A 27,874-nucleotide genomic window follows, 5' to 3' on the forward strand; every position below is an offset into this window, starting at 1 on the left:
TTGACAGATTCTTGATTAGTCAGAGCATGAAGGGATACGGGAAGAAGGCAGAAGAAAAGGGAGAGAGGGAAATGGATCAGCCATGGTGAAATGGCAGAGCAGACTCGATGGGCCAAATGGCTTAATTCTGCTCCTATGTCTCATGGTCCTAATGCTAAGGAATTATTTAAATGAACCATGAAAATATAATGAAAACACCTGACTCTAAGGAAGAATTGAAATAATATCTGTGGCATGCTGGAATCCCTGCACTCGGTTTAATCTGAAGCTGTATCTGACAGTCTGTTTGCTGTGCTGGATGTCAAAGTCAACCAATTAGTCTGACATAAAAGGTACATCTATTCAAACTAGAATTAATGGTTGTGTAACGATGACTTAGAATATTTGTACGGTAGTATATTTTGCCCTTCTGACAACAATAGATTATCATTTTAAAAATAGCATGAAAAATAATTGAAACCCGTTTCTTAACATATAGAATTGAATCTGTTTAGGGCACTGCAGATAAACTTTAGCAAAAACCACATCATATACGGTATTTCTAATTGTGCACAGCTCCACCTGACATTAAAACAACAGTAGATATTTAACAAAACAAATGAAACACAGTATGCCAAAAGTCTTAAACACAAAGAGAACAAAAATCATTTATTTGAAATACTTGTAATCCTCTGGGTTTGAGGAAGGTTGAAGCCAAAAGGTATACATGCATATTCATGTTGTTTAACATGAAGTGGATGGGCTACAGCAAAAGCAGACCATGAACATACAATCAGTGGTCACATTATTAGGTACAGAAGGTAATAAGTGGCCACTCAATAACATGTCATTGATTTTGATACATTAAAGAATAAAAATGCTGAGGAAGTAATGTAATGTGCAGTTTTGTTTTACATTTTGATCATTTCCCATTGATTATTTTGTAACTAGTTTTATTTACTTAGATTTACCATCTATTTCCATAGGTTCCATTTTTTGTCCTGTTAGGAAGGACCAGATTCCTCCTCTGTAATTCGGATTTCCCAATGCATACACAAGAGCATTGGCTATGGGGGACGTCTTTGCAAGAATGGCAGGAAGCTGAAACACAGGAGTACATCAGGACATTGTTATATTTACGTCAGGCTTACAAAGTTATGAGATTCTTGAGGAAAATTAGATGAGCTTAATTTGTCACATGTACTTTGAAACATACAGGGAATTATATTGTATGCATCAATGACCAACAGAGTACGAAGAAATGCTTCCGGTGCCAACACGGCATCCTCACAACTTACAAATCCTAATCATACTTCTTTAGAATGTGGGAGGAAAGTAGAGCAGCCAGAGGAAATATGCGCTTTCGCTGGGAGAAAGTACAAACCTTTTACACACAGCAGTGGGAATTAACCCCCGATCTTCTGATTGCTGGCACTGCAAGGTGCTATGTGACCATGTCCAATTAACCCATGTGCTGTATCGCAAAACTGTGACTGTTCCAAACTAAATCTAGGAAATGACAGATTTCTTTACAATTTTACTAGTTTGTTTTGAAGTCCATGCATATTTCACCTTTCGTAATATGTACAATATTTTAAAGGTAAGGTCCAAAGGATTTTCAAACTTTCTCAATTGTTAACAAGGCAGGGATTTATTGCCCATCCCTAACTGTCCTTGAGAGTTACCTCCTTGACTCACTGCAATATTTCAAGTAAATGTCTTCTCATGGTGATTTTGGGAGGGGGATTCAAGGATTCAGACCCAAACTCCTATATATTTCCAATATGTTTCCAATATACACTCAGTGGCTGCATTTTTAGGTACACCTATACACCTGCTCATTAATGCAACGATTTGATCAACCAATCATGTGGCAGCAACTCAATGCATAAAAGCATGCAGATATCTTTCTTTTTCAGTATCTCTGATCACACACATTTCAAACATTGAAGTGGATGGGTTACAGCAACACAAGACCAAGAAGATGCACTGAGTGTATCTTTCCAAGTCAGAATGAAGTGTGACTTGGAGAGGAAAATGACGGTGCTAAGTGCCTGTCTGCCTGCAGTCCTTGTTCTTCTTGATTTGTGCCTGGAATGTACAATTAAATAAGTCTTGATAATAACTACAATATATTTTGTAGGTGGTACACACTGTAATGGTAAAAGATTGCGTGGAAGTTTTGTGTCAGGGACAGTCAGGCTACCAATTGTACCATCCAGCTGGTCTACTTGTAAGTATTCAATCTTGCAAGTAGATATTGGAAAACTTAAGGGAATTGTTTGCTGAATCTTTTGTGACAGGATACCCAGCTTCCAATAGCGGCAAAATTTCTGTGGATGGTTTGATTGTGGGACACGAGATGTTGATGGTGGGATCTTGGTGATGGGACTGCCATCAAGGGTGGACAGCTGTACTGAGCTGTGGACACTGAGAGTGGACAGCTGGACCGAGTTGTTCAATTGCTTGGCTCTTGTATGGGGGCAATTTTTAGTAGCAATTGATCATCTAGGTCTTTCTGCAGACATTTCTGAGGAGGTGGAATTGTTCAACCATCAGCAAAAAATACTAATTTCTGACATGACTGAAGAAAGATCAATTGAAGAGGCTTGGCCTTGATCACTGATCCGATGAACTCATGCTGTTATGTCCTGGACTGAGATTACTAACCCACTTTACTGGAGTCATTGGGTCATAGAGCACTGCAGAACAGAAACAGGCTCTTCTGCCCATCCAGTCGATGTCAAACTATTAATCTGCCTAATCCAATTGACCTGCACCTGGATGATAGCCCTCCATAACCCGCCCATTCATGGGCTTGTACAAAGCTCTGTTAAATGTTGAATTTGAACCCACCTCCACATCAACAGCAGGCAACTGATTCCACACACTCACCACCCTCCGACTGACCTGTCCAGTCCATATTGCACCAACTGTCGCCGCTGGGCTATAAATGTGCAGGAGCAATGTGTGGTTAAGTGCCTTGCTCAAGGACACAACACACTGCCTCAGCTGAGGCTCGAACTCACGACCTTCAGATCACTAGTCCAACGCCTTAACCACTTGGCCATGCGCCAACACATTGCGTTGAATGAAGAAGATCCCCCTCAAGTTTCCCTTAAATAATTTACCTTTTACCCTGAGCCAATGACCTTCAGTTCGAGTCTCATGCAAGCTCAGTGGAAAAAAGCCTGCTTGCATCTACCCATCTGTACCCCTCATAGTTTTGTGTATTTCTCTCCTGGACATTTGCCTTTTCAACATACCCATAAACAGTCTGACTTACCATTCTAATTTTAGGAGATAGGACGGTAACATTTTCAATGACAGCATATGTGCAGAGGAGGCTGTAAGGTCCCCAGCAAATCAGAATGATTTTAAAAGGCAGTCCTGTATTGAACTGTTCAGAAACAAAATAATTGTCAGAATGGTTCAGCTCAACAAACAATTATATCGCACAAAGCAAAGAGACAAATTTTTAACATCCAGATCAATAAATCTCTCTGGAAGTTATGCATACTCCCTTGAGCATCATTATTTGTTTTACCCCACATAATTTAAAACCAACTCATTATCATTGGCTAATCTGAGAACCTTTTATCAGTATAAGACCATAAAACATAGGAGCAGAATTTGGCCATTCAGCCCATCGAGTCTGCTCTGCTATTTCATCATGGCTGATCCCGGATCCCATTCAACCACATACACCTGCCCTCTCACCATATCCCTTGATGCCCCGACCTATCAGGAAACTATCAACTTTCACTTTAAATATACCCACGGACTGGGCCTCCACCACAGTCTGTGGCAGAGCATTCCACAGATTCACCACTCTTTGGCTGAAAAAATTTCCTCATTACTTCTGTTCAAAAAGGTCGCCCCTCAATTTTCAGGCTGTGCCCTCTAGTTCTGGATACCCCCACCAGATGGAACATCCCCGGAATCATCCTTGTGAACCTCCTCTGGACTCTCTCCAATGACAATATATCCCTTCTGAGATAAGGGGCCCAAAACTGTTGACAATACTCCAAGTGTGGCCTGACGTAGTGTCTTATAAATGATGCACTATCAATTACTCCAAAAGACTGGGAGTAGAGTAAATACTGAAAGGCTTTTATTAACAGTAAATGGACCAACGTCCATGCTGAGTATCTGTCTTGGACTGTGGGAGGAGCAGTGGCACAATCGCCTTTATTCAGGGGTCTGTGGGAGGAGCCACAGGAGCAGTCAGCAGAGGGGCGTGTCCAGACAGGTAACCCAGTTACAACCTATATATATATATATACCACAATAAAGCTTCAGCATTATCTCCTTGTTTTTATATTATATTCCCCTTGAATCTTTGCCACCTTTCTCTCTAAGCTTTCCCGTCTTCTTTTGACAGGATAGATTCCTTCCCAGACTTAAGGTCAATTAACTGAGATTCCCAAAATTCTTCTAAATATTCAGCTCCTTTATGTTGGTGATTTGGCATGAGATACCAGCATGCTACAAACTCAATAAAGCTGACGGAACTGTTATTTCAGAAGCAGAGTACAAGTGCAGATACAATTATGTTGTCTTAGAGCAGGGCTTCCCAAATTTTTTTTGTGCCATGGACCAATACCGTTAAGCAAGGGGTCTGTGGACCCCTGTCTGAAAGAGTATGCCTCAATAAGTATTTTACCCCCTTGAGGCTTGACCTCAGCAAGTGCAAGTGGAGAGCCTAGCAACTGAACTTAGCGTCACTGCATGACGAAGACTGACGGAAGCCAGGTTCACAACGCTATTTTTTTAATTTAGAGAAACAACGTGGGACAGGCCCTTTGGCCCAAAGAGCTGCACCGTCCAACAACCCACCTAATTAACCCTGCCATAACCACAGGACAATTTATAATGTCCAATTAATCTCCTAACCGGTACGTCTTTGGAACGTGGGAAGAAACTGGAGCACCCAGAGGAAACCCACACGTTCATGGGAAGGACGTACAGACTTCCTACAGATGCTGACAGAGTTCAACTCCAAACTCCGATGGCTTGAGCTATAGAAGTGTTGGGCGTTTATACACAGTAACAATAGGCTCAGTAGCCCACAGGATATCTATTTATTTATGTAGAAAATATTTGTCTAATTTGTTTCCTCCCACAGTCCAATGGCATACCGGTTGGTAGGTTGGTCGTTGTAAATTGTCCCGTGATTAGGCTAGGATGAAATTGGTGGATTGCTGGGCATTACGGTTCAAAAGGCCAGAAAGGCCTATTTCATGCTGGATCTCAATAAAATTAAACATAAAATCTAATTAATTAATTCAAATCATCAATCAATGGCCATTTACACATATTAGATTGGGATAATATGCTGATGGTTTTAGGCATTTAAGATCACCAGGCTTTTTCATTAATAATAATACGTTAGGCTTTTTTTAAGTTTTCCTCTCTGGTGCAAGGAAGGATGTTGCATCAACGTACAGCTGACCAAACATGGAACAATCATTACACTAGAGTTTTGATAGTTAAAGACGTTAAATTTACTTCAATACAGTGAGAGTTTACTCGGAGTACGGTCTGAAATTTTGATTTCAATTGAAAGGTAATAAGAGTCCTTGCCTAAAATGCTCTTAGAAGGAAAAGCCTTCACTACTTTTAAAAGGCACTTGAATGAGCATTTGAAGTGCTGTAGCCTGTAGGTCTGTGGACATGAGTTTCCATGTGAATGAGCCAAGAAGAAACCGGGCTAATTACAAAATGAGAGCCAGCGTACGCAAATTTTCATCCTTTGCTGATGACATTAGCCATGTCAAAGGATGAGACCTGAGGGAAATACATTCAATTCTCAGAACCATGTAAAATGCCCTGATGGAGCAGCTGGGAAGAGGAACATGATGGTTTCTAAATCCTCAAGAATCCATGCTTCACCAATCAAAAGATATCCCCAGGACACTGATGTCTTGCGACCTAATGTTTCTGACATCTTTGGATCTTAATGGAGTGTAAGTGCTTCACCTTGAATCTTCTCTACAAAGCCAGAGGGATTGACATTTCTCCTGTCAGTTGTATCTGGCATTATTAGAAACTTCAGCTACTTTATCTCTGGGTCATATTAAAACCAGATGATTTCCTTTTGACTTTCTGAGACCCCTTGGGCTTCTCTCTCTAGTTAGGAGAGTTTTCACTCTCAACGGCTCCGCGTTTAAGTAAGTTTCACCTATTACATACAGCAACGGTGATGGAATAGATGTGGATATAGCAAGTTTGAGAATATGAATGTAGGACAGACCCGTCAGCTTCAGATCTCTTAATTGTAATCTGAGATAAGAATGGTGATAGCTCAGGTTCTGCTCATGTGTGGAGTCGTTCAGCCAGAGAGATCAGAAACAGGTAGTCACCCTTTCACTCAGAAGATGGCCGAATAATGTCTGCAATGTGGTTAGACATAGAAATAAGAAATAAAACTATGAGGTTGGGTTGAGCTAGCCAGAGCTTTTTTCTTTGGAACAAAGGATGAGAGGTTACTTGATAGAGATATATAACATGATAAGATACATAGATAGAGTGGGCAGCCAGGGACTTTTCCCCAAAGTGAAAATGGGTAATACAACATGGCATAAGTTTAAGGCGATTGGGGGATATCAGGGGTAGTTTTTTTTTTAACGTAGTGTGTGGTGGATACATGGAATGCAATGCCAGGGTGGAGGGGAGGTGGTAGAGGCAGGTATATTAGGAACAATTAAGAGACTCATAGACGGGCACATGGATGAAAAAAAAGTGGAGGTCTATGTGGGAGGGAAGTACTAGATTGATCTTGAAGTAGGTTAAAATGTTGGCACAACATTGTGGGGCAAAGGGCCAGTACTGTGCTATTCTGTTCTATTTTAAAACTTGCCTTTCTCAATAGTACATCATCATTGCCTCTCTTAACTCTATCTAGTTTAGCTCTTTTGAAGACACCCCAACATATTGTGTTGGCCATTACATAAAATGGTCAACCATTTTATGTGGTCATGTTTTCAGCTATCATTGAATTTAAAATCATTCTCCTGTCACAGCTAACCTTAAAGGGATGTATAAAAAGGCAAACCTCTGCAAAATAATTCTCTGTTTTCAAGAGTTTCATGAATTACCCACAAACTCAAACTATGTGCTATCCAGTTTGTCAATCACTTACACTTCTGGGCTCTATAATAGTTCAAAACTGGTCCAGTTGCTTTGGAATTTGAACCCAGGTTTGATCCAAATTAATAGGATGAAAGTTTGCTCTCTTTTTCTTATGGGTGAAATGCTCAAACTACCTCTAGGTAAATGATCAGTAAGATGTAAGACTGATAAACAAAAAGATACTTAATGTGAAAAGATGATTAATATTGTAATAAACTATCATTTGAATCGTGCTACTGTATTTAGAGAACTTTCCTCATGATGTGATAAAGCAGTTTCCAACCTTGGCATGGGAAAGGTTAGATAAAGATTAGCTTTATTTGCCAGGCGTACACTGAAACATCACAACATACAGTAAAATGTGTTGCTTTTGCATCAATGACCCATACAGTTCGAGGATGTGCTGGGGGCAGCCACCAGTACCAACGTAACATGCCCAGAACTTACCAGCCTTAACCTATACATCTTTAATGGTAGTGTCAAGCAACACACACAAAAAATGCTGGTGAACACAGCAGGCCAGGCAGCATCTATAGGAAGCGGTACAGTCGACGTTTCGGGCCGAGACCCTTCATCAGGACGTTTAATGGTAGTGTAGTGGTTAGCACAGTACAGGCAGCCTGGGTTCAATTCCCGCCACTCCCTGTAAGGAGTTTGTATGTTCTCCCCGTGACCGCGTGGGTTTCCTCTGGGTGCTCTGGTTTCCTCCCACAGTCCAAAGACGTACTAGTTGGTAGGTTAATTTGTCATTGTAAATTAGTAATGAGACTAGGAATAAATCGGGATTGCTGGGTGGCATTGCTCGAAGAGCAGGAAGGGCCTATTCCACATAAATAAAAATAAATAAATAGAATGTGGTGGCATCTAGAGAAAACAAACATGATCATGGGGAGAATATACAAGCTCCTTACAAGCAGTGGTGGGAATTGAACCCAGGTCTTACAGCCTGCACTATAAAGCATTATACCAACTGCTAGACTACCATGTCAGGTGCTAAACATTGAATACTTTTCTTCCTCAGGGTTAACTGAATCCTCTTACTCACAAAGGAATCATTTAGAAATTGTTAGTAATTCACATTTTACTCACGGGAGATTTAAAATATGAGCCAGAAATGTAATTTCCATCAAAAAAAATGGTGGGTTTCAAACCCAAAAGATTATGATTATGCACTGAGAGTACACAGAAGAAAACCATCATAAAATTAAAATGTGTACTATGATGGTGAAAAACTTGAAAGGTTATTGGTTATAATCTTACTAACATCATGTGTTGTTTTTTCTTTACCTTGGTTTGTCCAGTTTTCCTGAACTTATTCGCACAAGATTGGTAAGAAGTCAACAAGATGAAAAGTGGAAGGCCAAATTCAAAAAGTGCCAATGGAATGAAGAATGAGACAAAATTTCTGGAAAGAATAAAGGATGGAGTTATACATCGGTTTCCAAGATACTTAACACAGTGTAACGATCTTCAGTATTCTGCAGATTGTATCCTTCTGATACTGGTTTGATTTCACATAATTCGAGATCATTTTGTCAAGATATCCTCAATAATACTTTCCCATGTTTCGTTTTCCAAAGGAACAGGTACTTTATTCTAACAACAAAACTGACTATGCTAAGGATGATTTATAAACAAAAGAAATTCTATAAATGCTGGAAATGCTGAACAATATGCACAAAGTGCAAGAGGAACTCAGCAAGTCAGGCAGCATCTATGGAGGGGAATAAACAGTCAACATTTCTGGGGGAAACCCTTCGTCCGAATCTATGCAATTCTTTTGCAGGACATTTGGAAATGGATAACAAGTACTGGCTTTGCTAGCCAGAACAACTTCCAGGGAACGAATTGTGCTAAAGGAAGTCGTGCACCAACCTGTCGCCTTTCGAGTAGTCCAAAGTGCAGCAGGTTCTCAATGGCTCGTAGTCATATTCACCCCAGCCCAGCAATGGCATGACTGACCAGAATCCAGCGAAAGCCCAGTTAAACCATATAACAAATACGGTGCTGCTCCATTGTAATCTCGATCCTAAAGTATAAAGCATCAATGCTCCAGCTTGGTGAATAAGAAATTTAAGTCCTACTGCTACATGCCAACTGGAATTTTAATATCATAAACCAACATCATAGCTTCCTTCTTCTTCTTGCTGCCTGAGTAAAACAGCCAGCATAATCAGAGACCCTGCCAGCCCCGGATATTCTCTCTCCACCCCTCTCCATTCAGGCAGAAGATTTAAAAGCCTGAACGTACATACCACACCATAAGGCTCAAGGACAGCTTCTGTACCACTGTTATCAGACTCTTGTACATTACCTGGGACTCTTGACACCACAGTCTATCTCCTTATGATGTTGCATTTTATTGTTTACCTACACTGCACTTTCTCTATAGCCGTTATTGTTTTACCTGGTTCTGCCTCTGTGCGATGTGTAATGATTTAATCAGTACGAACAGTATGCATGACAGGCTTTTCACTCCATCTGATTGTAACGTGAACAGTTTGTTTACTTGTTGATCAAAAGACGTTTCTGCTGTGCCCAGCATCGATTGGCCTGATCAAAGGATGCAGCAGCTCTTTCCGATTGGTTGCCTTATATACCACGGCACCGGTGTCCGGTCCCAGGCTTTCCTTTATCTCCGGGCACTCAACTGCACATTGTGGTCATTACCAGTGCTGAAGATCCATTGGGAAAGTATGCTGCAGATACAGGAGGGCCCACGCACACACACACACATCTAAGTATATGTTTGTTGAATGTTCAGATTTCTAGTTGTGTAACTTGGAGAGACTTAATGAGGTACCCGCTGAGTTTGAAATGTTACTGAAGGTTAAGTATCATAGTGTGTGTAACCTATGGTTCCTTAGATGTTTGATTGAATGTTCCATTGTTTGTCTCTAAATAAATAGCTAATGTGCTTATTTGGAATCAGTGTCTTCTATCTCACTTACCAAATCTGTGAACCTGCTTCCTTTTAACACTGTTGCATATGACAATAATTTCAAACCAAAACAATGCTTTCAGGTCATGAGCCAGGCAGCATCATACTGTAATTCTGGAGCATCAATATGAAGTGTTAGGACCTCAAGTGTTAATTAACTATATTCACTTATCAGCCAAATGCTGTCAAAAATAAAACAGAACTGAGCATGTCGATATTAAGAAAGAGGATGTGCTGGAGCTTTTGGAAAGCATCAAGTTGGATAAGTTGGCAGGACGGGATGAGATGTACCCCAGTCTACTGTGGGACGTGAGGGAGGAGTTTGCTGAGACTCAGGCGATGATCTTTGAATCATCAATGGGGATGGGAGAGGTTCCAGAAGATTGGAGGGTTTCGGATGTTGTTCCCTTATTCAAGAAAGGAAGTAGAGATAGCCCAGGAAATTATAGACCCCAGAGTCTTACTTCAGTGGTTGGTAAGTTGATGGAGAAGATCCTAAGAGGCAGGATTTATGAACATTTGGAGGGATATAATATGATTAGGAATAGTCAGCATGACTTTGTCAAGGGCAGGTCATGCCTTATGAGCCTGATTGAACTTTTTGAGGATGTGACTAAACACATTGATGAAGAAAGAGCAGTAGATGTAGTGTATATGGATTTCAGCAAGGCATTTGATAAGGTACCCCATGCCAGGCTTATTGAGAAAGTAAGGAGGCATGGGATCCAAGGGGACATTGCTTTATGGATCCAGAACTGCCTTGCCCACAGAAGGCAAAGAGTGGTTGTAGACAGGTCATATTCTGCATGGAGGTCAGTGACCAATGGTGTGCCTCAGGGATCTGTTCTGGGACCCTTGCCCTTTGTGATTTTTATAAATGACCTGGATGAGGAAGTGGAGGGATTGATTAGTAAGTTTGCTGATGACACAAAGGTTGGGGTGTTGCGGATAGTGTGGAGGGCTGTCAGAGGTTACAACGAGACATTGATAGGATGCAAAATTGGGCTGAGAAGTGGCAGATGGAGTTCAACCCAGATAAGTGTGAAGTGGTTTATTTTGGTAAGTCAAATATGATGGCAGAATATAGTATTAATGGTAAGACGCTTGGCAGTGTGGGGGATCAGCGAGATCTTGGGGTCTGAGTCCATAGGACGTTCAAAGCAGCTGCGCAGGTTGACTCTATGGTTAAGAAGGCATATGGTGTATTGGCCTTCATCAATCGTGGAATTGAATTTAGGAGCCAAGAGGTAATGTTGCAGCTATATAGGACCCTGGTCAGATCCCACTTGGAGTACTGTGCTCAGTTCTGGTCACCTCACTACAGGAAGGATGTGGAAACCATAGAAAGGGTGCAGAGGAGATTTATAAGGATGTTGCCTGGATTGGGGAGCATGCCTTATGAAAACAGGTTGAGTGAACTCGGCCTTTTCTCCTTGAAGCGACGGAGGATGAGAGGTGACCTGATAGAGGTGTATAAGATGATGAGAGGCAAGAGGGCATAGGTTTAAGGTGCTTGGGAGTAGGTATAGAGGAGATGTCAGGGGTAAGTTTTTTAAGCAGAGAGTGGTGAGTGCGTGGAATGGGCTGCTGGCAATGGTGGTGGAGGTGGATACGATAGGGTCTTTTCAGAGACTTTTGGATAGGTACATGGAGCTTAGAAAAATAGAGGGCTATGGGTAACTCTAGTAATTTCTAAGATAGGGACATGTTTGGCATAACTTTGTGGGCTGAATGGCCTGTATTGTGCTGTAGGTTTTCTATGTTTCTAGAACTATCAATGCTGGAAATCTGAAATAAAAACAAAAATGCTGGAAATGACACCATTATTTGCAAAGAGATGCGGTATTATCATGTTAAGTTGGAGAGTCTTCATCAGAATTTGGAATAAGAAAAATAGAGATTACTATAGGATGTAGAGGACATGCAGAAAGCATGATGGAACAAAGAGAATATCAGCGATAGGGTGAGGACAACTAAAAAAAAAATGTCTCTTTGTATTAGAGAGGGTCCCAAGGAGGTTCACGAGAATTATCCCAGGTATGAAAGGGTTAATGTATGAGGACCGTTTGATGGCCCTGAGCCTTTGCTTGCTGGAGTTTAGAAGAATGAGAGGAGATCTCACTGAAGTCTATCAAATATTGAAGTATCTATCGAATAGGCCTAGGTAGAGTGGACATGAAGAGGATGCTTCCTCCAGTGGGGAAACAAAGACCAGAGGGCAGATCCTTAGAATACAAGGACTCCCCTTTAGAACAGAGATGAGGCATTTCTTCAGTCAGGGGGTGGAACTCATTGTCACAGACAGCTGTGGAGGCCAAGTCATTGGGTATATTTAAAGCGAAGGTTGATAGGTTCTTAATTATTCAGGGTGTCAAAGTTTACGGGGGAAAGGCAGGAGACTGGGGTTGAGTGGGATAATAAATCAGCCATGATAGAATGGTAGAGCAGACTCAATGGCCTAATTCTGTTCCTGTGTCTTATGTTCTTTGTCTGTACAATCATTCTTTAGCTGCCCTACTTGTGCTAACTCTATTCCCTCTGTTCTACCCATCCTTCTCGGCAACGTAAAAACACTTTTTTTAAATCTCTTTCCCAGCTCTGTAGAAAGACCTCTAACCCAAAATGTTAACTATATTTCTCTTTCCACAGACCTGTTGAATATTTCCAGCCCAAGTGTTTTTTTTAACCTATGCTACGTAGTAGCCCTGGATGGATAAACTAGGGTCAGTTAAGGTGAATTTAAGCAAGATTCCTATTCCTAACAGTTCTCTCGCAAGGTTCTTTAAAAGAACAAATGTGAACAGTCTCAAGGTTGGCCATGAATTTATCCCTGTTATAGCTTGCTAATGATTCGCTGGCACATTTCACATGGGAATAGAGGTCCCTTGACTGACTGCACAATATAGAGAGAGCATCCATGTGGCAGGAATGAAGAATGATGCTAATGTACAACAGAAATCAGCCTTAGCAATCAGCTGAGGAAAGGAATGGGATTATTTCCGCAAGCTTTACAGAACTGAAGAGCTTTCAGACTGCTGGGAATCACATACCTTATTTAATTAAATCAATAAAGTGATGAAAACAAAGCTTCCATCTATGTGGCAAAAATAAATTCAGAGATTATTAGAACAAAGGCAAACTCCACAAAGTGTTATAGTCAGTCTTTCACTAATCTTTAATGTGCTCACAAAGAGTACATTCAAATGAGCCTGTCTGTGAAGTCCATTTTAAGGTCTCGCTGACCACAGCATCAATAGACTCAGTGGGTTTAGACTTCTTTCAGCTTTTTGTTTTACAACGTATTCACATCTCTGATATTCAGATAAATAAAGTTGTTTTTCTTCCCTGAGATTTCAATAAGGCTCAGCACACTGTTACACAAGTCGTCATGTGCTTCCCTCAGCTTCACTCACCCCAACGCTGAACTGATTCCACACACGATGGACTCACTTTCAAGGACTCTATATCTCATGTTCTCAATATTTATTGCTCATTTATTTATTATAATTATCTTTGTTTTTTTCTTTTTACATTTGCACAGTTTGTTGTTTTTTGCACATTGATTGTTTGTCCGACTTCGTTATATGCATTTTTTGGTGATTTTTTTGTGTTTCGTTTTATTTACTGTGAATGTCTGCAAGAAAATGAATCTCAGGATTATATATGGTGACATATTTATACTTTTATAATAAATATACTTTGAACTTTAAACATAATATACAAAATTATGAGGGGTATAGGTAGGATATAAGCAAGCGGGATTTTTCCACTGAGGTTCTATGAGACCCAACTCGAGTTCACAGGTTAAGGATGAAAGATGAAAAGTTTAAGGGGAACATGAGGGGGGACATCTTCACTTAGAGGGTGGTGAGAGTGTGGAAATGCCAGTGGAAGTGGTGTATGCGGGTTCAATTTCAACATTTAAGAGAAGTTTAGATATGTACTTGCAAGGGAGGAGTATGGAGGGCTATGGTCTGGGTGCAGGTCGATGGACCTAGGTAGATTAATGGTTCAGCACAGACTAGATGGGCCAAAGGGCCTATTTCTGTGCTGTGGTTTTCTATGATTTTATAACTTTGAACTTTGAAATACTTAACAGTACTTTGAAATGCTTATGTTCTTGACTGTTTTTGAAGGGTTTTTTTGTCTTCCCTAAAGTAAAACTCTTATTAAAATAACATAGGTACAGTATGTGATGATTCCTTTTAGTTTCAAAGTTTCCTGAAATTTTCCCCTGAAATTAAATTTGCAAAAAGCAAACTAAAAATAAAGTTAAAGAGCTTTAGCTAATTTAATCAGAGAAACCTATGGTTTAGTATGTAGACCTATCAGCTCCTGTCTGAGTGGCGATGTGGATCTGCTCCAATTTGCCTACCAAAGCACCAGGTCTACAGCAGATGCTATCTGGTTGGCTCTTCACACAACCCTGGAACATATGGACAGCAAAGATGCATACATCAGGATGCTCTTTATCAATTACAGCTCAGCATTTAACACCATCATCCCTCTAAACTAATCAGTAAACTCCAAGACCTGGGCCTCAAAACCCCGTTGTGCAATGGGATCCTGGATTTCCTCACTTGTGCATCCTAGTTCATTCGGAATGGCAAAAACATCTCCTCCACAATCTCCATCAGCACAAAAGCACCACAGGGATGTGTGCTTAGCCCCTGCTCTTCTCGCTTTACACCTATGACTGTGTGGCTAAGTACAGCTCCAACACCATATAGAAGATTGCTGATGACACCACTGTTGTGGGCCGTTTGAAAGTTGGTGATGAATCAGCATACAAGAGGGAGGCTGAAAATTTGACTGAGTGGTGTAATAACAACAACCTCTCACTCAAATGTCAATAAGACCAAGGAACTGATAGTAGACTTTCAGAGAGGGAAACCAGAGGTCCATGAGCCAGTAATCATCAGAGAATCAGAGGTGGAGAGGGTCAGTAACTTTAAATTGCTGGGCGTTGCTATCTCAGAGGACATGTTCTGGACTCATCATATAAGTATAATTGCAAAGAAGGCACAACAGCGTCTCTGCTTCCTCAGGAGTCTGCGGAGATTCGTCATATCATCAAAAACCTTGGCAAACTTCTATAGATGTGTGGTGGAAAGTGTGCTGACTGGCTGCATTATGGTCTGGTATGGGAACACCAATGCCTTTGAGTGGAAAACCCTACAATAGGTAGTGGATTCGGCCCAGTACATCATGGGTAAAATCCTCCCAACTATTGAGCACATCTACATGAAACGTTGCCATAGAAAAGCAACATCCATCTTCAAAGATCCTCACCACCCAGGCCATGCTCTTGCCTCACTGCTGCCATCAGGTAGAAGGTACAAGAGCCTCAGGACTCACACCACCAGGTTCAAAAACAGTTACTAACCCTCAACCATCAGGCTCTTGAACAAAAGGGGATACCTATACTCATTTAAGGACTCTTTTATCGTGTTATTTCATGCTCGTTAATTTTTGTTATTTATTTATTATCTGCATTTGCAGAGTTTGTTTACAGTTTACAGATCCTGATTACAGTTACTATTCTACAGATTTCCTAAGTATGCCCCCACAAAAATAATCTCAGGATTGTATGTGGTGACATGTATGGACTCTGATAATAAATTTTACTTTTGAACTTTGAACTTTAATATTTTTGGAAATTTACAACACAAATGAAGGCTAATTTACCTATCCTTTCTGTGCTATTTGAAACTGAGATACCTGCCTAATCCCAGCTCCCAGCACTAGCTTCATAGCCCAATGGTTGTACGTGTTCAAGCATACCTCCATTGTTTAATTGTGATGATGGTTTTTCCGCCTCCACCACACTTCCAAACAGCTGGATAACTTGATACAGCACTGCGCAAGAGTCTTAGGGACCCTAGATTTTTTTAATATGGTTTCAGATGGTATGGAGCCCTGATCTCATTATCATCAAGGCTGTCTGGTATTACCTGGAAAGCCAGAAGCAAGTGAGACATCCAAAGTCTGCAGAAGAACTGTGGCAAGTTCTCCAAGGTGCTTGGCACAACCTACCAGCTGATTTTCTTATAAAACTGCATGACAGTGTACCTATGAGAACTGATAGCAATTTTAAAGGCAAAGGGTAGTCACGCCAAATATTGATTTGATTTAAGTTTTTTTTTACTGTTTACTGTACTTTACGGTAACTTTTTTGATATTTAGAAAATTTTCATTTCATTATTTTTGAAAGTTTCTTCATTTTACAGAGTTTTTTTTACATGCGCTTAAGACTTTTGCACAGTATTGTATTTTAATGTTGATTTAGACTGAAGTATCAGCCAGGACACAAGGTATAATTTTTATGCTCTTCCTTGAAAGAGTGAGACACCTACTACCCTCATGGTGAAAGTTTGTCCTCATCTCCCCTTTACTTCTTCAATGAATCATTTTAAACCCCTACGTATATTCGTGGTGTCTCGTCCAAAGGAACTAGGTCTTTCCGATAACAAGGCCTGTCATAAAATTATGTACCATAACTAGATCTCTCCTCAAACTCTTTTGTTCTCAAGAAAATAAGCCGAGCATGTCCAACCTGTTTACATACCACAGTTCTCCAGTGCTGTTGGAACATTTGCACATCTCCTCTACACTCTCTCCAGAGTTATCAAAGTTGGAAGTACATTTATTATCAAAGTATGTATACTTTAGATGTTATCACAACTTTGGAACTGGTTTATTATTGGTTCATGTACAAAGATACAATGAAAAGCTGGTCTTGCGTACTTTTTTTACAGAACAAATCATTGCACTGTGTATTGAACTAAAATAGGGCGAAACAATAACAATGCCGATTAAAGTGTAAAAGCTATCGAAAGAAAACAATGCAACTAAACGAGAAATCTAGAAGATATTTAAAGAACATTATTTCTAATTCGTAGAAATAGAGAATTTCGAATTAAGTGAGTAAAACAGTAATAATAGAGTAGATCTGCAAGCAGAAATGTGCAATGAGTCAGCATGCTTCAGAACACTCGAGCTAATTTGTAATTTGTGTCTTAGCTAACAAAGGAAAGCATCCATATGCCTTTTTAATTACATTATTGAATAGTCCCAACCAGGGATGAATGTACATAAATTTCCTCCCTGTATAGCTGCCCCATTAAATACTGCCTATTTACTCACTATTACACCTCCTCTTTGGTTGGTCACTCCAACCCCCATTCTGACTTATTTACACCTGTGGCTCTACCTTTAAGGGCTATGCGCAAGTGATCCAAAGTTCCTCTGGCCCTGCCCATTACTCAATATCCTGCAATACCCACAAAATGTTGGAGAAACCTAGCAGGTCAGGCAGCATCTATGAAGGGGAATAAACATTTGATGTTTCAGACTGAGACTTCTCACTCTTGTACTTCCCCTCCTCCCACCTTCTTATCCTGGCTTCTTCCCCTTTCCTTTCTGAATAAGCCTGAGATGTTGACTCTTTATTCCTTTCCATAGATGATGCCCAATCTACAGAGTTCCTCCTGCATTCTGCGTGTGTTGCTCGAGGTTTCCAGCATCTGCAGAATCTATTGTTATAATAGAATATCCTGCAGGTTATTATATCTGCCCTTACTTCACATTTATGTTGGTGAAATTCCATTGCCACGTGGTCAGGCTCTCTGTATCGTCCTGCAGTCTGAACCTTTTGTTATCACCGCCAACCAAGTGGCCAATTCAGCTGTCATGGGGTAAGGATGAAAGGTGAAATGTTTAAGGAGAATGGGCTGATGAGTGGGCTACCAGCAGAAGTGTTGGATGTGGGTTTGTTTGCGACATTTAAGAGAAATTTGTATATGTACATGGATGGGAGGGATATGGAGGAATATGGTCTAGGTGCAATTCAATGGGACTAGGCAGATTAATAGTTCAGCACAGACTAGATGGTCTAAAAGGCCTGTTTCTATGCTGTCCTGCTCTAGGATTCTGTGACACAATCTGCAAACTTCTTCATCATGGTCCCTTTTGTTTCGGCTGGAAATGGCCAGAATTACTTACTGCTGCAGTTTAGATGATATCTGTCCCAGGCAATGGCCGCACAGGCATTAATGCTGGCCAAGGCCGTTAGAAAACCTTGGAAGCCATGGGTCTGGCATCCCTCTGATCCATAAGGCCAGTACCTGTGAGAGAGGCAAGCAGGAGAGGTGATGTGGTGGGAAAGTGGGGTTGTTAAAGTCCGTTTTTGGGCAGTGCAGGTACACTTAAAGATCCAAAAAAGTACATTTTTATTCAAATTCAGATTCAGAATCATTTTATTTACATGCAGTGGGATGCATCATTTGCATTCATAACCACCACCACATAAGAATGTGCTGGGAGCAGGCCCCAGGTGTTGCCACACATTCTAAGATTCAAGACTCAAGTTCACTTATCACATGTACATCAAAACAAACAATGAAATGTGTTGGTTATGTTAACAAGCAACACATCCAAGGATGTACTGGGGACAGCCCTCGAGTGTTGCTACACGTTCTGGCGCCAACATTGCATGCCCACCAGGCTCAGCAGGACAACACACAACACAACAAACAACAAAGCAACAACAGCAAAACAAGCAACTTGCCTCCCTCACACCCAGCCACCTGCCTACCCACGCACACACTCTGTCCTCCAAACCAAGGCCAGGTATTTCCAGCCTCCAGCGGGCTTGCAGATTCACCGACATTGGGCTTCAGCTTCCTAATTGGACTTGCACACCCAGGGCTCTGGTCGACTGAATTTGAGTACATCCAATCGACCTTCGGTATGAACCCCAGGACTTCCTGATGGCATGTGATCTGTTAGTACAATATCGATGGAGGCTTCATGTTCAGAGATGCTGTTCAGGAAGATCATGACATATGGTTTGTAAGACTAATGAAACTCAATACCACAGCCACTGTTCTCTCTTTCAAAGAGCATAAAAGTTATAAAAGGATTAAAAGTTAAAAGTTATAAAGGATACTCCACTCAACATCAATATTAAATTATCTGGTCATCCAGCCATAGTGACAGGCAGTCAATAAGTTTCAAGGCTATGAAAGGGCAGATTGTGAGGTCAATAGATTTCAATAGGTACATTTAATATCAGAGAAATGTATGCAATTGTCCTTCTTATTATGAGGACCGGCTGTTCAATTGTGTTATAACAGAGGGATAAAAGCTGTATTTGAGCCTGGTGCTCATGCTTTCAGGCTTTTCTATCTTCTGCCTGATGGGAAAGGGGAGATAAAAATGTCTTGTGTGGGTGGGTGGGGTGGGTCTTTGATTATTTTGGTTGTTTTACCGAAACGGTGAGGAGTGTAGAGTCCATGGTTTCTATGATGTGCTGAGCTGTGTCCACAACTTCCTGAAGTTCTAATGGATGAAGCAAATGGAGAAATTCCTCTGATTAATATCCAACCTACAGGATGTGGGATCTGATAAATTCACTAACCTCAACTACGTGTGAAAGGTCATTGAACTCTTTGGGAACTAATTCATCATCTGTGGAGCTGACCTCTGCTCCGTCTGTATAAGATGATAAGAGGAATAGATGGAGCAGGCAGCCTGCACCTGTTTCTCAGGACATCACTGGCTAATATGTTAAGGAAATTTGAGGAAAGTATGGTGCGGATGTCAGAAGTATGGCTTTATGTGTCAATGCAAGGAGCATTCGTAATAAGGTGGATGAATTGAAAGTGCAGATTGTTATTAATGATTATGATATAGTTGGGATCACAGAGACATGGCTCCAGGGTGACCAGGGATGGGAGCTCAACGTTCAGGGATATTCAATATTCAGGAGGGATAGACACGAAGGAAGGGGAGGTGGGGTGGCGTTGCTGGTTAAAAAAGAGATTAACGCAATAGAAAGGAAGGACATAAGCCGGGAAGATGTGGAATCGATATGGGTAGAGCTGCGTAACACTAAGGGGCAGAAGACGCTGGTGGGAGTTGTGTACAGGCCACCTAACAGTAGTAGTGAGGTCGGAGATGGTATTAAACAGGAAATTAGAAATGTGTGCAATAAAGGAACAGCAGTTATAATGGGTGACTTCAATCTACATGTAGACTGGGTGAACCAAATTGGTAAAGGTGCTGAGGAAGAGGATTTCTTGGAATGTATGCGGGATGGTTTTTTGAACCAACATGTCGAGGAACCGACTAGAGAGCAGGCTATTCTGGACTGGGTTTTGAGCAATGAGGAAGGGTTAATTAGCGATCTTGTCGTGAGAGGCCCCTTGGGTAAGAGTGACCATAATATGGTGGAATTCTTCATTAACATGGAGAGTGACGTAGTTAATTCAGAAACAAAGGTTCTGAACTTAAAGAGGGGTAACTTTGAAGGTATGAGACATGAATTAGCTAAGATAGACTGGCAAATGACACTTCAAGGATTGACGGTGGATATGCAATGGCAGGCATTTAAAGGTTGCATGGATGAACTACAACAATTGTTCATCCCAGTTTGGCAAAAGAATAAATCAAGGAAGGTAGTGCACCCGTGGCTGACAAGAGAAATTAGGGATAGCATCAATTCCAAAGAAGTAGCATACAAATTAGCCAGAGAAAGTGGCTCACCTGAGGACTGGGAGAAATTCAGAGTTCAGCAGAGGAGGACAAAGGGCTTAATTAGGAAGGGGAAAAAAGATTATGAGAGAAAACTGGCAGAGAACATAAAAACGGACTGTAAAAGCTTTTATAGATATGTAAAAAGGAAAAGACTGATAAAGACAAATGTAGGTCCCCTGCAAACAGAAACAGGTGAATTGATTATGGGGAGCAAGGACATGGCAGACCAATTGAATAATTACTTTGGTTCTGTCTTCACTAAGGAGGACATAAATAATCTTCCAGAAATAGTAAGGGACAGAGGGTCCAGTGAGATGGAGGAACTGAGCGAAATACATGTTAGTAGGGAAGTGGTGTTAGGTAAATTGAAGGGATTGAAGGCAGATAAATCCCCAGGGCCAGATGGTCTGCATCCCAGAGTGCTTAAGGAAGTGGCCCAAGAAATAGTGGATGCATTACTGATAATTTTTCAAAACTCGTTAGATTCTGGACTAGTTCCTGAGGATTGGAGGGTGGCTAATGTAACCCCACTTTTTAAAAAAGGAGGGAGAGAGAAACCGGGGAATTATAGGCCGGTTAGCCTAACGTCGGTGGTGGGGAAACTGCTGGAGTCAGTTATCAAGGATGTGATAACAGCACATTTGGAAAGCGGTGAAATGATCGGACAAAGTCAGCATGGATTTGTGAAAGGAAAATCATGTCTGACGAATCTCATAGAATTTTTTGAGGATGTAACTAGTAGAGTGGATAGGGGAGAACCAGTGGATGTGGTATATTTGGATTTTCAAAAGGCTTTTGACAAGGTCCCACATAGGAGATTAGTGTGCAAACTTAAAGCACACGGTATTGGGGGTAAGGTATTGGTGTGGGTGGAGAATTGGTTAGCAGACAGGAAGCAAAGAGTGGGAATAAACGGGACCTTTTCAGAATGGCAGGCGGTGACTAGTGGGGTACCGCAAGGCTCAGTGCTGGGACCCCAGTTGTTTACAATATATATTAATGACTTGGATGAGGGAATTAAATGCAGCATCTCCAAGTTTGCGGATGACACGAAGCTGGGTGGCAGTGTTAGCAGTGAGGAGGATGCTAAGAGGATGCAGGGTGACTTGGATAGGTTGGGTGAGTGGGCAAACTCATGGCAGATGCAATTTAATGTGGATAAATGTGAAGTTATCCACTTTGGTGGCAAAAATAGGAAAACAGATTATTATCTGAATGGTGGCCGATTAGGAAAAGGGGAGGTGCAACGAGACCTGGGTGTCATTATACACCAGTCATTGAAAGTGGGCATGCAGGTACAGCAGGCGGTGAAAAAGGCGAACGGTATGCTGGCATTTATAGCGAGAGGATTCGAGTACAGGAGCAGGGAGGTACTACTGCAGTTGTACAAGGCCTTGGTGAGACCACACCTGGAGTATTGTGTGCAGTTTTGGTCCCCTAATCTGAGGAAAGACATCTTTGCCATAGAGGGAGTACAAAGAAGGTTCACCAGATTGATTCCTAGGATGGCAGGTCTTTCATATGAAGAAAGACTGGATGAACTGGGCTTGTACTCGTTGGAATTTAGAAGATTGAGGGGGGATCTGATTGAAACGTATAAGATCCTAAAGGGATTGGACAGGCTAGATGCAGGAAGATTGTTCCCGATGTTGGGGAGGTCTAGAACGAGGGGTCACAGTTTGAGGATAGAGGGGAAGCCTTTTAGGACCGAGATTAGGAAAAACTTCTTCACACAGAGAGTGGTGAATCTGTGGAATTCTCTGCCGCAGCAAACTGTTGAGGCCAGTTCATTAGCTATGTTTAAAAGGAAGTTAGATATGGCCCTTGTGGCTACAGGGGTCAGGGGGTATGGAGGGAAGGCTGGGTTCTGAGTTGGATGATCAGCCATGATCATAATAAATGGCGGTGCAGGCTCGAAGGGCCGAATGGCCTACTCCTGCACCTATTTTCTATGTTTCTATGTTTCTATGTTTCTAAGTAGGTTTTTTACACAGAGTGGTAGGTGTGTGGAATGTACTGCCAGGTGTGATAGTACAGGTAGCTATGTTGAGGACATATAAGAGACTCTTAGATAGGCACACAGATGAAAGAGAAATGCAGAGCTACTGTATGTGGGAAGGAAGGGTTATATTGATCTTGGAGCAGGTTAAAAGGTCAGCACAGCATTGTGGTCAAAGGCCTGTACTGTGCTGTTCTGTGTTCTTTGCTCCCACCGATTTTTCAACATATCCCCTGGTGAACCACTAATAAACCCAGTAAGAAGTTCAAGAGGAATTCATTTATGCAGAGCTTCATTAAAGTATAGAAAACAGCACCAAAGGAATAATTGCAGTCAGTGGTCTAGATCAGGGGTTCCCAGCCCGGGGTCTACAGACCCTTCGGTCAATCGTAAGGGTCCATGGCACAGAAAAGGCTGGGATCCTCTGGTCTACAGATACTTCGGGGTAAAATGGATAAGCAAAAGAGGAAGATGGAACACAAGGTTATGCTGGGAAGAAATAGTACATGAGGATGTGAGTTGGGAACATAGTTAAAGTTCAAAGTTCAAAGTAAATGTATTATTAATGTACATACACTCAGTGGCCACTTTATTTGATACACCTGCTTGTTAATGCAAATACCCAAGTATGTGGCAGCAATCCAAAGCATAAAAGTATGCAGACACGGTCAAGAGGTTCAGACCAAACATCAGAATGGGAATGAAATGTGATCTAAGTGACTTTGACCATGGAATGATTGTTGGTGCCAGGCGGGGTTGTTTGAGTATTTCAGAAACTGTGGATCTACTGGGATTTTCACGACCAGCAGTCTCTAAAGCTTACAGAGAACGGTGCATGAAACAAAAGAAATATCCGGTGAGCGGCAGTTCTGCTTTGTTAATGAGAGAGGTCAGAGAATGGCCAGACTGGCTTACTCTGACAGGAAGACGACCAGTCACTCAAATAACTACACGTTATAACAGTGGTGTGCAGAAGAGCATCTCTGAATGCACAAAACATCAAACTTTGAAGTGGATGAACTTCAGCAACAGAAGACCACACACATACAGAAATACACTCAGTGGCCGCTTTATTAGATACAGGAGGTGTATGTGTATGTGTAGACACTGAGTGTATGTATCACCATATATTATCTTGAGGTCCCTTTGGTGGCATAAACACTGGTGTGGATTACTTTGCCCAAGTGGCTTGCTTCTGTGCTACATATTCTACACATTCATGTTCAATCCAAACTGTTTTTACCTCAGAAAGCTTGAAAATGCAGCGATTAATGCATTCACACAGATGCCTGAGTCAGATACAGCCAAACTGGCGACCAGGAGATTACTTGGTGTCTGGATTTCCTTTATCTTATAAAAGGACAAAAGTGTTATGCCGTTCAGGATTAGTCCAATGAGTGCTGCGGAGCAGAGCAGAGAAAAACACAACGTGAGTGTGGGTCGAACTCCTGCAATGTAAAGCATTCCTGTCACCGTGAGGTTTGATTATAAAATTCCAGTCAAAATATCTTATCTAGCTTTGATGAGAAACAGAAATTGCTTCAGCCCATTGAAGGATAGATGCAACCAACTGAGATCTTGGGAAATGGGTATCAGAACACCGCAGTATGCACGTTAAACCTGCACTCAGTAGCCTTTATTAGATTAATGCAAATATCTAATCAGCCAGACATGTGGCAGCAGCTCAGTGCATGAAAGCATGCGGACCTGGTCAAGAGGTTCATTTGTTGTTCAGACCAAACATCAGAATGGGGAACACAACTCTCACAACACGCTGGAGGAACTCAGCAGGTCGGGCAGCATCCGGGGAAAAGATCGGTCGATGCTTTGGGCCGGAACCCTTCGTCAGGACTGTAGAGGGAAGGGCAGAGGCTCTATAAAGAAGGTGGGGGGAGGGTGGGAAGGAGAAGGCTGGTAGGTTCCAGGTGAAAAACCAGTAAGGGAAAGATAAAGGGGTGGGGGAGGGGAAGCAGGGGGGAGGTGATAGGCAGGAAAGGTGAAGAAAGAATAGGGGAAAACACAATGGGTAGTAGAAGGAGGCGGAACCATGAGGGAGGTGATAGGCAGCTGGGGGAGGGGGCAGAGTGAAATAGGGATAGGGGAAGGGAGGAGGAGGGAATTACCAGAAGTTGGAGAATTCTATGTTCATATCAAAGGGCTGGAGACTCCCTAGATGGTATATGAGGTGTTGCTCCTCCAACCTGAGTTTAGCCTCATCATGGCAGTAGAGTGACTTTCACTGTGGAATGATTGTTGGTGCCAGTTGGGGTGGTGTGAATATGTCAGGAACTGCTGGTCTCCTCTGATTTTCACACACAACCGTCTCTAGAGTTTACAGAGACTGGTGTGAGAAACAAAACATCAAGTGAGCGGCAGTTCTGTGGCCAAAAATGCCTTGTTAACAAGAGGGGTCAGAGGAGAATGGCCAGACAGGTTCAAGCTGACAGGAAGGTGACAGTAACTCAAATAACCACACATTACAATAATGTCGTGCAGAACAGCAACCAGAATCCACATGTTGAACCTTGAAGTGGATGGGCGACAGCAGCAGAAAACCACGAACATACACTGAGTGGCTATTTCAACAGGCACAAGAGGTCACTAATAAAATAGACTCTGAGTTTATATTTTAATATGGAAGCAGAAGATTTTGAGTTGCTTTCAAACTAGTTCTACCTCTTACACACATAGACACAACAGCAATCATGCTTTTATTTTATTTAGGTATTATTGAGGTACAGCACAAAACAGGCCCTTCCAGTCCTTCAAGATGCACCACCTAGCAATCTACCAATTTAACCCTAGCCTAACCACAGGAAAATTTGCAATGACTAATTAACCTACTGAACGGTATGTCTTTGGACTGTGCGAGGAAACCGCAGAAACTAGAGCACCCAGAGGAAGCCCACACACTCGTGGGAAGGAACAGACAAACTTGCTTACAGAGGATGCTGGAATTGAATGCTGTACTCCGACGCCCCGAATTTTAATAGCAGTACACTTACAGCTGCAACCTTGCTGTTGCACACCGGAATATTGAAAATGCTTGCAATACCTGACAGTTATGAAAGGCAAGTATTTAGCTTGCTGTATAACCAGTCCACAAATCCACCTAAAGTGAACCAGAAATGTTACCTTGCTTATACTGAAATATGTCTGCACATATTGGTATCAGACACATTGCATTATGATAATGACCACATAAATATTCTATAAAACAGAAAAAGAAAGTGAAAATAAATATGATAGATCTGACATAAGATTGATATTATCGATTATACCATTAGGTAGGATTATATCATACAAATATGACTGCACCTAATCAAAGTACATTTATTTAACCTACAACTGGAAAATCAAATATAAAATCCTCTTCCTCTCTTGAACACCCAGCTCTGGTTCTCTGCTTGCTCTGGATCTTTCCATCTCTAGTTGCCAACGAGACATCAACCAGTTTGACTTCACTCCTTTCTCTTCCTCGAACCTTACCCCCTTTGAACGTAGAGTACTGCCCTCCACTCTCTCCACACCAATCTCAACCTTACTATCGAACTGGTAGACAAAAGGGGTGCTGATGTAGCTTGGTGAACTGACGCCTACCTTGCTGAAGCCAGCCAGCAACTCTCAGACACTTCTTCTTACTTACCCCTTGAAAGGGACGCCACTTGGGAAATTATCTCTGACACCATTACTAACCTCATCAACTCTAGAGAACCCCCATCCACTGCCACCAAACCCATAGTTCCCTTATCCAGCACTGCTCATTTCTACCTCCTACCCAGGACCCAGGATCCACAAACCTGACTATCCAGTAGGCCCATTGTCTCTGTCTGCTCCTGCCCCCTGAACTTGTGTCTGCATATCTAGACTCCATTCTATCCCCCTTGGTTCAGACCCTTCCCACCTACATGCGCAACACTTTACATGCTTTTGATCTCTTCAACAACTTTCAATTCTCTGGCCCTGACTGCCTCATTTTCACCATGGATGTCCTGTCCATATACACTTCTATCTCCCATTAAGAAGGCTTTAAAGCTCTCTGCTTCTTTATCAACAAAAGACCCAACCAGTTCCTGTTGGCCAGCCATTTTAATTCCTTTCCCCATTACTACTCCAACATGACAGTCCTTAACTTCCTTTTTTGCCACAATGAAGCCACTCTTAGGGTGAAGGAGCAACACCTGATATTTCTTCTAGGTAACCTCCAACCTGATACCATGAATATCAGTTTCTCCTTCTGATAATAATCTTTTTCCCTCCCCCTTCACCACTCTGGCCTCTTATCTCTTCTCCTCACCTGCCTATCACATTCCACCCCCCCCCGAGATTCCTTCTTCTCCAGCCCATTACCTTTCCCACCCACCTGACTTCACCTGTCACCTTCCAGCTAGTCCTCCTTACCCTCCCCCCCACCTCCTTATTCTGATGTCTTCCTTCTTCCTTTCCAGTCCTGAAGGAGGGTCTCGGCCCGAAACGTCGACTATTAAATCATTTCCATGGATGCTCCCTGGCCTGCTGAGTTCCTCCAGCATTTTGCACGTGTTGCTCAGGTTTTCCAGCATATCTTGTGTTTAAAATTACCTTCCAGTAGCAGAGCAGTTCCCAGTGCAAAGACTTCCAACTCAGTGAACCCCTCAGTCAATGGCTGGGAAGTTACCATCTTTACACTCTGTAACACTGCTTATCAAGAAGAGAGAGCTGCTTCTTAAATACAATTTGTTGAGCTTGAAAATGTGCCAAAGGTTTATGTAAACTCTGAGGGGGTGGAGCAAAGGGACTTCTTAATCCTGAGAAAAATGTCTCATGACTGCTTTGTACTTTAGGCAATTAAGTCATGTTTTTTTTAAGTCTGAAATGTATTTTTGTTACAACAAGGTCTTTGTGAAGAAGTGTAAATCACATCTGCTGTGGGAAGGGTTGAAGACTGCTTCAGTTCAGATGCTCCCCTGCCACTTTTGTACAAAGTCAATCTCCATGAGTAATTCTTGATGGCATGGTAAAGTTATATGTCATATGGTCACCATGTGACCTAGTTCTTAGCAGCCATCAAAGACATTTATGTAAATAATATGCACAGGAGCATGTGCAGCAAATTCAATCTCACTGCTTTTAAGGGTAAACCTTTGAAAGATGCATATTTTATGCGTGTATTCAAATACACATACCATTTGTCAGACGTGCCTTATGTACAGACAGTTCTGTGCCTAGCGTCGCTTTATAGAGATTCCGTCAGTCTATGTATATAAGCTAATGTCTTGTATTCATATTTATTGATTTTTTAA

At 41.7% G+C, this 27,874-nt stretch overlaps 1 protein-coding gene across 1 annotated transcript; it reads right to left on the reverse strand.

The window, feature by feature from the left end:
* Positions 1–644: 644 nt before the first annotated feature.
* rgra (retinal G protein coupled receptor a) lies at positions 645–27,303 on the reverse strand. The gene is made up of 7 exons (XM_063070137.1): positions 27,174–27,303; positions 23,836–23,992; positions 18,059–18,180; positions 8,989–9,142; positions 8,401–8,518; positions 3,266–3,379; positions 645–1,080 (listed from the first exon to the last, which is right to left on the reverse strand). The coding sequence occupies exons 1-7, from the start codon at positions 27,250–27,252 to the stop codon at positions 937–939; spliced, it is 888 nt and encodes a 295-aa protein (XP_062926207.1). The 5' UTR covers positions 27,253–27,303; the 3' UTR covers positions 645–936.
* Positions 27,304–27,874: the final 571 nt, after the last annotated feature.

The sequence above is a fragment of the Mobula hypostoma genome, chromosome 18 (genome assembly GCF_963921235.1).
Source record: "Mobula hypostoma chromosome 18, sMobHyp1.1, whole genome shotgun sequence".
Lineage (NCBI taxonomy): Eukaryota > Metazoa > Chordata > Chondrichthyes > Myliobatiformes > Myliobatidae > Mobula > Mobula hypostoma.